General features: G+C 32.5%; 1 protein-coding gene across 6 annotated transcripts in view; it reads left to right on the plus strand.

Moving 5' to 3' along the window:
• LOC118201509 (mitochondrial GTPase 1) overlaps positions 1-16,020 on the plus strand; it is a 131,376-nt gene extending 115,356 nt beyond the window's left edge. For 5 of the 6 annotated variants that reach the window (XM_085825286.1, XM_085825284.1, XM_085825288.1 and 2 more), the window contains 3 exons: positions 10,396-10,477; positions 10,558-10,664; positions 15,490-16,020. In XM_085825286.1, the coding sequence (XP_085681412.1) occupies positions 10,396-10,477; positions 10,558-10,664; positions 15,490-15,608 (308 nt within the window). In that variant the 3' untranslated portion in view covers positions 15,609-16,020. The remainder of the gene's footprint in view (positions 1-10,395; positions 10,478-10,557; positions 10,665-15,489) is intronic. The other variant, XM_085825287.1, reaches the window with a different exon arrangement.
• Positions 16,021-16,023: the final 3 nt, after the last annotated feature.

The raw sequence follows: 16,023 nt of genomic DNA on the forward strand, positions 1-16,023 counted from the left end.
TGGAAGCAATCACTTTTTGGTGAATTGTGTATCACATGATTATCCTTCAAGCAGCTGGCGTAGAGTCAGTTTTGGCAACAGCAATCAGAATGTCAATCAGGAAAGCAAGTTTCCAGCATCTTTGTTTCCATTAACCACCTGAATATATTATGATATGCCAGATCTGCTCTTCGTGTTATCATCAAGCACTTAAGGCAAAGAAACAGTGTGATATTAAACATAAAAAAAAATTTGATGTGTATACATGACTTCCCTGTATGGAATATTAAATTATACGCATTTTCTCCTGCATTTCATTTAAACTTATACTTAGTTGATAGCACATCAACCACATTAAAATAAATGCACTCTTTAAAATTCACTACATTTGTTTACTTTACCATAGCGACACTCTGGCACTAGGTTCACTTAAAAGCGTTGCATCTTATTCATTTTATAACTTAGAATGCACAAAAGTTATACCATCTGAAGAATTATCTAATCATTGCCACATCTTCTATTCAAATACTATAATAAATCTACAACGATGTATAAAACAAATAAAAAAGAAAGAGTTTTTACAGACAATTCAGCGCCATTTAACCTAATGCGCATGCGCTATTCGTAAACATTCGTCTCTGTCCGTGACAGACTGGCGACAATATTTGCTGCTAATATGAAACACTTATTTCCTCGAATTTCGTTAGAGTTATATTTCTCATTCAATTCAGTTCTCACGTCGTGGCAAGGCAAAAATACATAAAAACTCAAAATATCTTCAAAAATTGAAAGATATAGAAAAAAAAACAGTACAAAGTCCGTAATCCGGACTCTTCGGGACTTCGGCGATTCCGGATTAGGGTTTTTTCTAAATTATAGATCATCAATTTAAATATGGTAAGATGGCATGCAGAAATTATACAATTAAAAATATGAAACCGTAATTTATGAAATAAAGAGCAATTATGATCTAAAGGGTATCAAATTTTACAAAAAAAAAAAAAAAAGCTTAATATTTATTTGTTTACTTGAGGACAATCGGTGGTAAGCTAACGTGGTTGCCGCTGATTGGCCGATGACGTCAAGATCGGCGGGTTGGCCGAGTATAATATATGTACGCCGGTATCGGCGAATGTTCTTGTTCTCTTGTGTGATTATCAGTTAGCATTATGCTAGTTTGCTTTCAATCAAATGATTTTAAATGTAAAGGCTACAGTGTTAGCTCTTTTATTTTATTTATGGAATAAAGCATGAATTTTATTTAGTTTAGTCTTAACTTTATTTAAGGGAAGCAAAATATGCTTTGCCTTTATCACCAGGTTATGGGCCCAGCGCCAACAGCTAATCAGTCATCGAGTTCAACTCAGCATTGAAGTAATGTAGGTGAAGAGGGCCGTTATCCACGAAAAGAAGCTGACCTGTCTTAGAAGTTTGTTCAAGTCGTTGTGCTCACACTTAATTGAAGATGTCATTACTACCTGAAGGTTTTGAGTTGTTAAACCATGACAACTGGGATCGATGGAAAGTCGACATGAAAATGCTGTTACTGGATAGAAATTGTTGGAGCTTCATAGAAGACAAAAAAGAAGAATTAGATAAAAGTGCAACAAGGCGTGAAAAGCAGGAGTTCACACTGAGAGAGAACAGAGCCTTCACTACATTATATTACGGAATTAAAGCTGAGTTCAGGCCGCTGATACAAGAATGTTCAAGTGGTAAAGAAGCGTGGGAAGTTCTACAGAAGCAATTCGAACTCAAAACAAGAGCAAGGATAATTCAGTTACTGGATGAATTTTTTAGTATTAGATATACGCCAAATGAAGAAATAGGATTATTCATCGCAAGGATAAGAATGACTGCAAAGAAGTTGGCTGAAGCTGGTCACAACTTGGCAGATCTTTTTAAAGGATTCCAGGCAATAAGGAGATTACCCCAAGAATACTCCGGCATTGTACAGTTGATCTATAGGTCGAAGGACGAAGATTTTACGCTGGAAAGAATTGCTGAAGAATTGGTAAGGCAAGAAAGCCGACTTCGCCAGGTAATTGCCGATTTAGAAGACAGCTAGGTAAGCGTGTTTAATACTATTAGTTTAAACATGGGGAAAGATAGAGTTGAAAATAAAACTAAATCTAAGAAAAAGATGGGGAATTTGAGAATAGGACCTTGTTTCAGATGTCATAAATTTGGGCACTTAATCGTTCAAAGTAACGAAAATGTAAGTAAAAATCAGAAGTTTAAAATAGACGATAAAAAAGCCGACTTCGCCAGGTAAACGACGATTTAGAAGACAGCAAGGTAAGCGTGTTTTCCGTTCTCTACTTCAGAAGTTAACAGTGTTATTAAAAATCTCAAGAAGAACAAATCACCTGGGCTTGACTCTCTTTCTAATGAAATGGTACAGCACTTTCATGCGGTGGATAGCACATTTCTACACAGACTTTTCAACCTTTGTTTACAATTAGCATTTTCCAGCACAATGGAAGAGAGCTCGGGTTGTTTTGATTCCTAAAACGTTAGATACAAGAACCCCTTATCTTGATAATATTAGATGCATTAGTCTTTTGCCTACTTTGGGAAAATGTCTTGAAACTCTCTTCATTAACAGAATAAATTGGTATTTGAGACAAAAATGCTTTTATAATGATTCTCAGTTCGGATTTTCTCCTCGGAAGTCCGCTGAAGACGCCATTATTCGCCTTTGTAATATCTTGCAGTGTGCAAAGAAAATGAAGTATACTACACTTCTTATTTTCCTGGATTTCAAAGGAGCTTTTGATAATGCTTGGTGGCCATCTATCTTAAAAATTTTAAAAGATGCTGGTATACCACATAATATCTATAACCTTCTTAAAAGCTTCTTGAACGAGAGGACTGCTGAGCTTCAGCTTGGGAACGAAGCTAAGGTTTATTCTCTAGAAAAAGGCTGTCCTCAAGGCTCTGTATCCGGACCTACTCTTTGGAACATAATCATAAATGATCTTTTAAGTCATCTCGACGGTTGTTTAAAAATTGCGTTTGCAGACGACTTACTATTAATTTTCCAAGGAAGGATTTTGAATAACATTCTTTTGAGAGCACAAGAAGTTCTTGATTTTGTCTTCAGTTGGGCGATTTCTCATAAACTCACTTTCAATCCTTCAAAAAGTAAAGCTATGTTTGTTCCCAGTACGTTTGATGAACAAAATATTGCTTCTTTGATGCTCGATAATTCTCCGTTGGAATTTGTAGAAAATGTTAAATATCTTGGTGTCATTCTTGACCAAAAATTAACATGGAAAAAGCACATTGAATTCCTTTCTGCTAAATGTGAAAAAATTATTAATGGCTTTCAAATACTTTTGGAGTAAGCTACGATGTTAAGAAACTCATGTATAAGCAGTGTATTGTACCTTTCATTTCATACGGCTGTCGTGCTTGGGGACATGTTCTTGCCAAGAAGGTTAACAAAAGAAATTTAAGAAAGATTCAACGGAGAATTCTTCTTCGTATTATTAGTGGTTATAGAACCTTAAGCTATGAGGCTACTTTTGTTCTTTCAGGAGTTCCGCCTATTGATTTTGAAATTGCATATAAGAATAATGTTTTTGAGTCATTGGCAACTCATGCTTCGGAAGACTGTATTAATGGAATTGTCCCCTTCACTGATCTTCCTCATCCCGCTTCTTTAGAACCCATAAATTTCTGCGATTATAAAGAGACTGCTGAAATAAGTTTTCATATGGTTTTCTTTACAGATAGCAGCAAGATGAACAACAAGGTTGGTCTTGCATTTGTTCTTTTTGAAGGCCATTCCGAGATTTGTTTTCTTAGACACCGTATACGGAATGAATGTACAGTTTTTCAAGCAGAACTTCTGTGCATTTATCTTGCCGTCAAATGGATCCAGGATCATGGCACAACATCCTCAAAGTACCTTATTTGTTCTGATTCTCTTTCTTCTCTTCAACTTTTGAACAGTATTACGAGCTGCGATAAATTAGTTATCGAAACTTTAGTAACTGTTAGTTCACTTAGAGGTATTGATATCTGCTTTGCTTATGTGCGTGCTCATCATGGTTTCTACGGAAATGAAAGAGCTGATTTTTTAGCTAAAGATGCCTTAAATTTACCCATTGATATCAACATTAGCATTCCAAAGAGTTATTGGAAGTCCTTTCATTATAAAAAGCTTTTAGCTATGTGGAATGAGGAATACATTTCATCTTGTAATGCTGAAGTCACCAAAAAGTTCCTTCCGTCTATTTACCATAGACTGAATTCAGACTCTTTCCTCTCGTTAAATTTTAAAGTGTCTCAGTTTTTATCTGGTCACGGTAAATTTTCAAGTTATCTGTTTCGTTTTAATCTACGATCAAACAATTTATGTGAATGTTCAAAAAGAGTTCCTCAGGATGTGGAACATTTGATTTTCTTGTGCCCTACATTTGATGGCCCTAGATTATGCTTACAGAACGATTTGAAAATGTTCGGAATGACTTGGCCAGTGATCTTATCTGTTTTCGTGAAGTCCAGACTGCTGTTCTCTGCTTTTGTTCGCTTTATTTATGCATGTAATTTTTAATGTTTATTTATACATGTAACCTTTAATGTTCTAGTTAACTTACTTCTGTAAGCCCCGTGTTGTACATATGTGGTGCACGGGGAGTCTGTATGTTCTCAAAGGGGGAAAAAAAAAAAAAAAAAAAATACTATTAGTTTAAACGCAGGGAAAGATAAAGTTGAAAATAAAACTAAATCTAAGAAAAAAATGGGGAATATGAGAGTAGGACCTTGTTTCAGATGTCATAAATTCGGGCACTTAATTACTCAATGTAAAGAAAATGTAAGTAAAAATCAGAAGTTTAAAATAGACGATAAAAATGGACAGTTTAAAGATAAAGAATTAATGTTAGTAGAAAATTATGTAACAACTACAGATAAAGGAGGTAACGCAGATAAATTTAATTGAGTCGTAGATACTGCAGCTACAACTCATTTCTGTAATAATAGAAATTTAATGACAAATTTTGAAGAAATAAACGATATACGTATGTCTTTAGCTGTAGGAAATTGTGAAAGTAAAGTACTAGGAAAGGGTACTTTCAAATTTGCAGTAAAAGTAAGCAATCGAATAAATTGGATTGAGTTAGATAATGTGTTGTATAATCCAAATCTAAGAAGAAATTTACTATCGGGAGCAAGGTTAGAAAAGGCTGGTGCTCAATTTGTGATTTCAAAAGGGAAGATGTGGATATACTTTAATAATTGGGATAGATTATGCTACGCTAAACGATATGACGGACGTAAAACCATTTAGATATGCAACAGGTAAAAGGGAAGCTGGTTACGGTACAGAAATTGGAAAGTTAAATAAAGTAGACGATGCAATGCTATGGCATCGGAGATTTAGCCACGTAAATTTTGATTATATTAAGAAAATTAGTAAGAATCAAAGCGTGAAATGGTTACCAGAAATTGAAAAACCAATAGAGAGGTGTAAATCGTGTATTATTGCTAAATCTAGTAGAATAACTTTTAAATCTGTTCCGAAGAGATCGGATAAACCATTGCAGTTGGTTTATTTAGACGTTTGTGCCCCACTACCAGTTCCATCTAAGGATGGGAGTAAATATTTTCTTGCTATTGTAGATGACTATAGTAGATTAGTAACAGTGTATTGTATGAAAAATAAAAACGAATCGTTCTACAACTTTATAAAAATTATCATAGGCAAATGGAAAGACTGACGAATAGAAAATTAATAAGTATACGCACCGATAATGGGGGAATTCTGTAACAGGCAATTCGAAGGGTACTTAGCCGAAAATGGAATTAGTGTTGAACGCACGAACGCGTACACCCTAGAAGAGAACGGTGTGTGTGAACATTTTAACCGAACGGCATTAGACGCAGTTAAAGCTATGCTTAATGATGGTAAAATGGGAAAAGAATGGTGAGCAGAAGCTCTTGGCTGTTTCGTACATACGTGGAACAGAGTATGTCATAAAAGCAACCGAACCCCTTATAAAATGTTCCTAAATAGAAAACCCAGTGTTGTTTATTTTAAAGTATTTGGTTGTAAAGCCTATGTTGGCGTGTCAAAACAGATTAGGAATAAATTAGAAATGAGGTGCAAAGAAGGAATCATGGTAGGATGTGCGAAGGAAACTAGGGGTTATAGGATATGGCTGCCAGAAGAACGCAAATTAATAGAAACCTGTAATGTGAAGTTCGATGAAAAACTGTATGCAGCAAATGGCATCCTGGAACAGAAATCAAAACCCTAAATTTAAAAGACTAGAGGAATCTGAGCTATTAGCAGAATCAGATGAAGAACAGGAAATTTCTAGAGAAGAAATAAAGTTATCATATGACAAATCTACTCCGAAAGAAGTATCAGACTTAAACTGGCAAAGAAAAGCAGTTAAATGGCCTGATGGAACACGTACAGACATATATTATTATGTAGAAAGAACAGACACCCGTTTTAGATCTTATAATGATATTGAAAAGTATTGTGAGGCAAGAAATATTAAATTTGAAAAAGATAAGTTCGATTTTAGTGGAAAAAACAAATACTCAGGGAAAGTTAATTTCATAGAGCAGGAGACTAGCTCTGTGTTTGAAGAGGCAAATTCCGTAGAAATAGTTATCCCACAAAATTTTAAAGAAGCAGGAAAATCAATAAATGCCGAAGAATGGGATAAGGCAGTAAAAGAAGAAATCGACACAATGAAGAAAAGAAAGGTTTGGGAATTAGTCGAAAAGCCAGAAAATAAAACTATAATAGGAAACAAATGGGTCTTTATATGCTAAAAAGAAATGAAAAGAATCAAGTGGTTAGATACAAAGCACGTTTAGTAGCACAGGGATTCAGGCAGAAAAGAGGTGAAGATTTTGATGACGTTTACAGTCCTGTAGTAAATTTTTTAATCATAAGAATATTTTTCACTATCCTGGTATGTTTATATGGATGGACTAATTGTCAGTTAGATGTAAAGAGCGCATGTTTATATCCAAACCTAAATGAGAAAATATATATGACCCAACCAAAGGGATTTATCGAAGAGAAAAATAAAGTGTGTTTATTACACAAGGCCATTTACGGTCTACATCAAATTGGCCGTGAATGGTTTTGTGAATTTTAAAGTACTTTAGAAAATCTAAATTTTAAGAAAATACAATGGTGTAATTGTGTTTATAAGGGTTCAAATGTAATTCTCTTGTTATATGTAGATGATATTGTGATTTTTAGTAAAGATCAATATAGTATAGATAAAGTAATTTCACATCTGTGTAAGTTTTTTGATCTTAAAGTATTAGGCAAAACTAAAACGTTACTTGGAATTGAATTCTTAGAGAATGAGAATGGGGTTTTTCTACATCAGCAAAAATATATCGAAGAAATTTTTGAAAAATTTAAACATTTCCAGATACCAATAACTTCACTTCCCATAGCTAAGGGCACTGTTCTTACAAAATTAGATTGTCCATCTACAAATGCAGAAATTGCGGAAATTAATACATTACCCTTTAGAAATCTGTTAGGATGTTTAGTTTTTGTAGCTAACAGGACAAGGCCTAATATTACAATTTCAGTGAATATCTTATCACAATTTCAGGAGAATCCTGGAATTAGGCATTGGGAAGCATTGTTGAAATTGCTTGGTTATCTCAATAGTACTAAATTATATAAATTAAACTTATCGAAGATTAAACATCTAAATTTATATTGTTATTCAGATGTTGATTATGCAAGTAATAGAGATGACCGCGTATCCATGGGAGGATTTATATTATATTTAGATGAAGTACCGGTAATCTGGAAAACTGTTAAACGAAAGTGTGTAAGTTTATCAACCATGGAAGCGGAGTATATCGCCTTATCTGAAGCAGCGAAGGAATTAATGTGGACGAAAAATGTCTTACAAGATGAAATTTTAAAGTTTAATTTAAGAGAGTGTAAACTATTTTGTGATAACAAGTCTGCCATTGATTTTTCTAGATCGCCAATAGAAAATCGCCGAACTAAGCACATAGACGTAAAATATCACTTTGTTAGAAGACTAGTAAATGATGGAGTGTTTGACCTTGAATTTATCACCAGTAAATTAAATACTGCCGACTTATTTACAAAAGCAGCGACTGCTGTTAATTTAAGAAAGTTTTGTTTAGATGTTTTCAGTGTTTAAAGACAATAAATGTTTTCGTATAATGGAATTGAACTATGAACTTCTGTGCAAGTTTTGTTTTTGTCTTTGCATGAGGAAATGAGGGCTGTTTGGTGGCTTTAGTTTTCCACATGCAAATTTTGATCGGAGGACAATCGGCGGTAAGCTAACGTGGTTGCCGCTGATTGGCGGATGACGTCAAGATCGGCGGGTTGGCCGAGTATAATATATATGTACGCCGGTATCGGCGAATGTTCTTGTTCTCTTGTGTAATTATCAGTTAGCATTATGCTAGTTTGCTTTCAATCAAATGTAAAGGCTACAGTGTTAGATCTTTTATTTTATTTACGGAATAAAGCATGAATTTTATTTAGTTTAGTCTTGGCTTTGTTTAAGGGAAGCAAAATATGCTTTGCCTTTATCTCTACTGCCAACATCTGTCACCTTCTTCATCCATTTTTTGCCGCAATTCCACTTTTTGTTTGATGGACATCAAAACATACTTTCGTTTTGTAGATCCTTTGGGAGATCCAGCATCGGAAATTCTATTTGACGTAATCGAAAGTTCAAGTTTAATTTTATAAAATTGCTCTTACAGTCTGCGAAAAATAATAAGCTGGATCCAATTTGAAGATTAAGGAACAACGCAATCATCAACATTAACTGAAATAGATAATTAGAGCTTATACCGTATAATTAGAGCTTATACATAAAACGCGCACGCGAAAACGTATTCTGCGCTTGCGCAGTCGTAATAAAGGTCTTATGCGCACGCGTAAACGCCTATGCGCATGTGTCAATGCGGCGCATGCGTAGAAGATTTTAGCTTTGAGGTCCGGATTATGGGTGTCCGAATTAACGACTTTTGACTGTACTTGAAACCTAGCTTATTAATTTTATTTATATACTTTTGGTGTAGCCGATTACAACCAAAAAGGTAGATGCACAAGTACATGTTATAGCAGTCCTATATACAAAATTTCAACGTTCTGAGGCTATACATTTTTGAGTTATGCAAGATACATACATATGTACGTATGTAGAGATGGCAGTAAAAAATCTCTTTTGAATCTCATTTAAATCAGTTTTATAATTCGTTTTGGAAAAAGTCCTTTCTTTTGTTCTTACTAGATGTCGCACGAAAACATTGTTAAATTGCATTCGATAGTAGTCAAAATTAATAGTATTCAAAATTTAATGTTCTTACATATAGATGTCACACAAAAACATTGTTAACTTGCATTCGATAGTGGTTTTGTGCTGATTTTTCATTAGTATTTTTTCTATTGTTTTATTTAAATATGCTAAAAGTCTCTTTTTAAAATTCTACTAAAAAATTTTAATTAATTTGTGTTATATATGCTAATATTAATAGTTTTTTTTAATCAAAAGTCTGTTGATTTCTTTAATTTTCCCCCCTTTTTTCCAAAATTTAGCAAGTATTATAATATTACTAAAGTGATTTTATGGCAATTAAATATTATTTAATAGGATAGAACTGGGCCCCCATTCCCATTTTGTGAACAACTTCCATTCCAGAATTTATCTATAATACTTTTTTAAACAATAAAGTTATCATTCATGACATAATTTTATCACAATTAATGGTGGAGAAAATCCAATGCTTAAATTAAAAGTTCATACACTGCATTGAAAAATTAACGAGTTTCATTTCTGATTTTGTTTATTACTTAGATGGAATGTATTGTAGGTATTAAAGTTCTTTTGGTAATGTTTAAGTTATTGAGGAATACAGCTCCTATTATAGTCTTATTACTATCATAATAGTAATGCTTTGGGGATTGAATATATATATATATTTAACAAGTAAGGTAGTTAGTACAATACTGTAAGACCAATTTGGTCTAAATAATTTTTTTGTGCAATCTGCTGCAAAATTAAGGATATGAGAAATTGTAAAAAGCTCGCCAAAAAGTTACCAGGAGCTGTGACTCCAAGAAAAGTTCAACACATTTTTTAAAAAAACAATGTAATTGAAGGGTGAAAAATTATGCTTTATATATAATATGTAAGTCATATGTAATTGTCAAATTTTTGTGTTTTCAAGTGGTAGCGTAATTAATTTACATTTATTGCAGCTTATGTGGATAAACTGAAATTTTTTTAAATGAAAACTTAGGGAATTTCATTCTCCTGTTTAAGTGGCAATCCTGTTATTATTTAAAAAAATATAAAAATGAGTTAGTTCAATTCCTTATCAAACTATAAAGTTTATTAATAATTTTTTCAACCTTATTTTTAGGAACTCTGAAAGATAACTTAGTAGGAGAGTCATTAATAGCCGATTATTTATTATATTGGTTGAACAAACATCAAAATTTCAGGTAAAAGTTTGTAGTATTCTTAAACTAAGTATGCATTTATGTTACTGTACTGTGAAAATATAACATGCTTTTTATTATAGGTATGTTGAATATCTGCAATTAAAAGAACCAGTTAATAATATATCTTTGCTGCTTGTTGAGATAGCAATGAAAATGAATAAAGTACTTAATATACGAAATGCTGAAGGTAAATATTAATTATTTATAATAGCGTAACTTGAGAGTCAGTTTCATTCAATGATGGGGAAGAAAATTAACTGAGTTCTTACAAGAATGTTTAACAATTTATTATCATAAATGTATATAAAATAAATACAAAAAATTATGTAGTATTTCTTGTTCTGTATAACTTCTTACTTATTTCATCAGAAAGTTTATTATTTTACGATCTTTAAGTAAATAAAGACTGAATTCCAAAAAGATCAAAATAAAATGATCCTTTCCTATTTAGTATTATGAGTTAAGTTTAAAGACAGATTTCTTCAAGAATTCTGCATCTCCTTCAGATGCTGTTTTTCATCATAATTTGATTTATTATCATAAAAGCAGTAAGTATAAAAAGTGGTTCCATTTGTTGTTCCATTTTTATTTAATTTGTACACACTGGTAATTATAATATCTGCTCTAAAATTTTGATAAATTTCATTGGCATTGCAGTAGAGTAACCAAGATTGACATGTGGAATGATGTGCAGAATCACTGGAGACTGAACAGTTTCAGTTTGCCTGGTGCTGTTTGCAATTTGTGGAAACAGCTTCAAGTTATTGAATCACTAGAACTACAGTGCTGAATGAAGTTTGATATTTAACAATTTAAGCGAGGTGCCAAAGGATTGCTGCAGCTAAATAGTTCTCTGCTGCAACTGGAATTTTAATTTCAAAGGTTACTTTTTTAAGGTTTTATGAGATATGGATTTTATCAGAAGACTCGTTGTTTGTGATCTACTCATTCTTTCACTCGAGAGAATACAGAAAACCTTGGTCTTAAAGTAAGGTGACCAAATTTTAACATTGGTAAAGTGGGACACCATTGACCGGAGGGGGGGGGGGGTAGATTCTTGATTAAAAATTTGGTCTGTATGGAGCTACACAAATTTTCCTAGAATGCAAAAATAGTATTGTAATATATATGTTTTTTAATTTCCACATAAGTACAATTTACAAATATAATACATTAAAAATTACATATAGTATTATTTTATTCTTTGGCATATTTCTCATTTGAGTGAATTCTTTTTAGTAGATTGCTCTCATTTTTTTGTTGAATAACTTTTGGACAACTTGTGATGTACAATATCTGAAGGAATGATTGTGATTATTAGCATGAAAAGACATAAGTCCTTCTGCTAATGCTAATTTCTTTTCTTCGTCTCCATAAATTGTTTTCCAAAAGAATTACTGCATTTTGGAGGAAGATGCAGTAGTATTTAAATATATTTTATGTTTCTGTGTCTTCGAGTGCTTTGAAATATCATTCTTCCAGCTGGGCAAAGTAGAAAATTCACCATTTTATTTCTCACATTTTACTATGGGATCGCTTTTGTTTTTTTTTAACAAAAGTAAATTCACTTCTTAGATCATCTTTGAATTTGCATCTTCTGTTCTTACTCATTATGTTAAAAATCTAAGGAAGTAATTTATTATAAATTTATAAATTATATAATAAACTTTTATCTATATATATTGCTTAAAAACACAGTAAGTAGGTACATAATTACATGAACATATTAGTAAGTTATTGTTAGTTTAAAAATTAAATTAATTTGTTTGTTATTAAAGTAACTATATTTTAAAAAATATTTAAATTTTAATCCTATAATTCTTTCTATATAATAACAATATTAACTTGTTTCCTCTGAATTTGCCGTAACGTAAGTCATAAGCGTCACTTCCAAGACCGACGCTGGACCTATTGCCGCCACTATAAAATATAATTAATCAGAGTACTGTCTGCTAAATTCAAGAAAATTTATGTGTTTGTGAAATAAATAAATAAATTACATATCTAAATTATCTGAATAGCTGATTTGTTGACATCACTTGTTTAACTAGCACTAGCATGCAGTATGATGTGTATCGTCTGAGAGACAGTTACAAAGTGTTTTCGTCAATGCCAATGCCAAAAAATGCTATTAAGTCCAAACAACAGTGGTTGAATTCTAACAACTGATCAATAATGCGAACTTTGATAATCAGTTCTCGATAATCAGTTGTAACAGTTATTTGTTATTATTAAAATTTAACATTATAAAATTAACAAAATATAAGACATATCCTGGCGAAGTAGCCACATGGCCGCCGAAAACCGTATTCTTCCGCCGTTTCCTAGCTTAATCGTGCATTCTTTCAAAAAATCTGGTCACCTTATCTCAAAGGCAAGTTCTCTTCCTCTTCCATGATGAATATAAAGTTTGCTGAGACTTTTTTTGGGGGAAGGGATTAACATTACCTAGAGAGAGCCAGAAACCCAATACCATTTCTTCAACATTTGAGAAAGAAACTATTGTGGTGGCAGAGGTGTCATAGTCTGAATAGACATCATTTTTAATGTTGGACCATTGTTCTATGGATGTGACAGAGATTCTCTTAATTGCTCAGAAGCATAGACGGCAGATCTTAGATTCCGTTTGTGTGACTTATTAGAGCCCTATTTGACAATAAATTCCTTTGTTTTGGGATAACAGCATTGTCCATGTAGAGCTGAAGGCAATGCGCAGATCCGTCTTAACTAGAAAAGCATAGGTCTAGAATACACAGTATCAACAATTTTCACACAGCTTTCACCTTAAGTTCTTCAATTTGTGCTTAACATATTTATTACTTTATAATGTCTAATTTCTTAAATATATTTAGGAAAAGAGACAATTTCTCCAATATTTAAGTAGTGACATCATTTTGGTTCAATATCAATTAGAACCACACTATTTATGACAATAATAAAGCAGAATTTCTTTTGTGCCTGAACATTAAATTTAATTTCATTGAAATTTAATATAATTTTGTGAAATTCATATTTTAAAGAATATTTTTTGTGTATTTGAGGAAAGGCTATTCAAATGAATGCTTTATACTTACCTATCCAGTTGCTCCTTGTTGTTGTTTAAAAAAGATACTATATACAGTAAGACCCCGCTTAACGCGGGGGATGCATTCCATCAAAGTAGAGCGTAATGCAAAACAGCGCTAAGCGAGGCTATCTTTGCATGTAAATATTGGGGTTAGGGGAAGATGGCTAGGAAATTGGTTAGGTATTAAATTTAACAAGTATGTTTTTTTTAATAAAAATAAAACCAAACATTTATTTCTTAAAGCCCAAATTAATACCACATTATTATTTCTTGCAAAAATAAAAACAAAATATAAATAACAAAACGAATATTCTTAAAAAAAAAAACAAAATTCTAAGTCAGTCATATTTAGTTAGCCTTCCGCGTTTTCAGTGTTCTGCCTTTTTGTGACAAAAGCATCTAATGTTGTTTGCCTTTTTCTTTTGCATTGTTCTCTTAAAAGTTCTTCATAAACGGATAGAGCATCTCTAACACCACGCCTTACTTTTGAGCTCCTGTCAAAATTCGGATCATTTTCAATGAATTGATCCATTATTTCAGTTATGGTAGACAAACTCCTTTTTACAAACGCCATCGAAAGTTCTTTTTGCTCTTCTTCTGAATCACTGCTGTCAACATTTTTGTTTTCTTCTTATTCAGTTAATTCCTTGAGCTCATCATTAAAAAGACTAGCCGCTGCTTCTTGAATTATTTCTTCGACATCTTCCACATTTACCCCTTCAAAATATGTCTGTACAATACCGCACCAAACAAGAAATACAAGTACAGTAAGACCCCGGTTAACGTTGTTTCGGTTTAGCGCTCTTTTATTTCAACCCAAGGATTCTCCGAAATTGTGCGCAGCGCTAGGTTTCCAAATAACATATCCGAAACAGTGTAGTTGTGTTTCTTGCTTTGTGGATGCAATTTTATCATTTGAAACATTTGTTGACATTATTGCATTATTGTAAGTTTAAATTTGTATAATACTATAACAATTAATACAGTGACAAATATTATGATCTTTCAAGAAAATTTATGTGTTAGTTTTTATCATGGGTGATAATAAAAAACAAGAAAAGAAAGCAACCAGAAAAAGCATTTCACTGGAAACTCAAATGCAAGTGATTAGAAGATTAGATTCTGGTGAACGTCAATCTCAAATTAGTGCTGTATTGATTTTGGCAACTTCAACAATAAGAAAAAATACTGTCATCGGCAACTGCAACTACGTCAAGCTCTGCAACTAGAATTACCCGTTCTAGAAATAACATTATAGAGGAAATGGAAAAACGACTGTCTGTATGGATTGACGGCGAAATTGAACGCAATATGCCATTAAGCCAATCTATCATAATGCCTTCTTGACAAAAAGGCAGAAAATTGGAAATCCAGAATAGACTGAATGATCTGACTGAGAATTTTATTTGTTTTTAAAAGTATATGCGTTTATATTGTTTTTATTTTTGTAAGAAATAAATGTTTGATTTTATTTTTATTAAAAAAACATTATCAAATTTAATGCCTAACCATTTTTTATCCGTCTTACCCTAACCCCATTATTTACATGTTAAGATAGCCTTGCTTAGCGCTGTTTCGCATTACGCTCTACTTCGATGGAACGTAACCCCATTATTTACATGTTAAGATAGCCTCGCTTAGCGCTGTTTCGCATTACGCTCTACTTCGATGGAACGTATCCCCCGCGTTAAACGGGGTCTTACTGTACACTCTTTCGGATATGTATTTGAAACCTATCGCTGCATAATATTTCGGGAAATCCCCGGGTTGAAATAAAAGAGTGCTAAACCGAAACAGCGTTAAGCGGGGTCTTACTGTATGTATCTATATATATGTGCCTTTTACTATATATGTACCTTTTTAAAGGTTTTATTGGCAAAAGTTAATATTAATTTCTAATCTTTTTAAAAGAGCTTTATAATGCTAATTTCTTTTTTACTTCCAGGATCAATAGTTCAAGTCCCAGATATTCAAGCATGTTCCAATTATTTTATAAAAGCATTTCGTAATGGACATTTTGGAAAAATATTATTAGATTTTGACTATTTGAATAAATCTGTATGATTCTTGCATTGAGCTGTTCTTTTTTTAGGTGTCTAGTCATAAAAAAGTCTAAAATTAACTTACATTAAGGTTCATGAGAAGATGTTTAGTTCTTACAGTTTATGCATGCTGTGTTCATTATGTTAATCTGTTATGAAGCAAGTAGTATATATTCAGAAATATTCCAAAAATTATCAAATGTGTGATATTAGGAATATACAGATGCTGTGAAAGCCATGATTATACAGAAGTACAAGGTAGAACAGTCTGATTAATCCCTTGGAATCATTCAAAAGAAATCTGCTATATTACTTATACAATATTTGAAAATTATGAAGATAATATCGATAACAAAGTGGTCAAAGTTGTAAATAATATTGTTGTTAAACATGCAAAACACTTGCAACTATTAAAACCTATTGTTGCTCTGGAATGA

The sequence above is a fragment of the Stegodyphus dumicola genome, chromosome 10, assembly GCF_044657685.1.
Source record: "Stegodyphus dumicola isolate Sdum_Otavi_A_Nest chromosome 10, ASM4465768v1".
NCBI lineage: Eukaryota > Metazoa > Arthropoda > Arachnida > Araneae > Eresidae > Stegodyphus > Stegodyphus dumicola.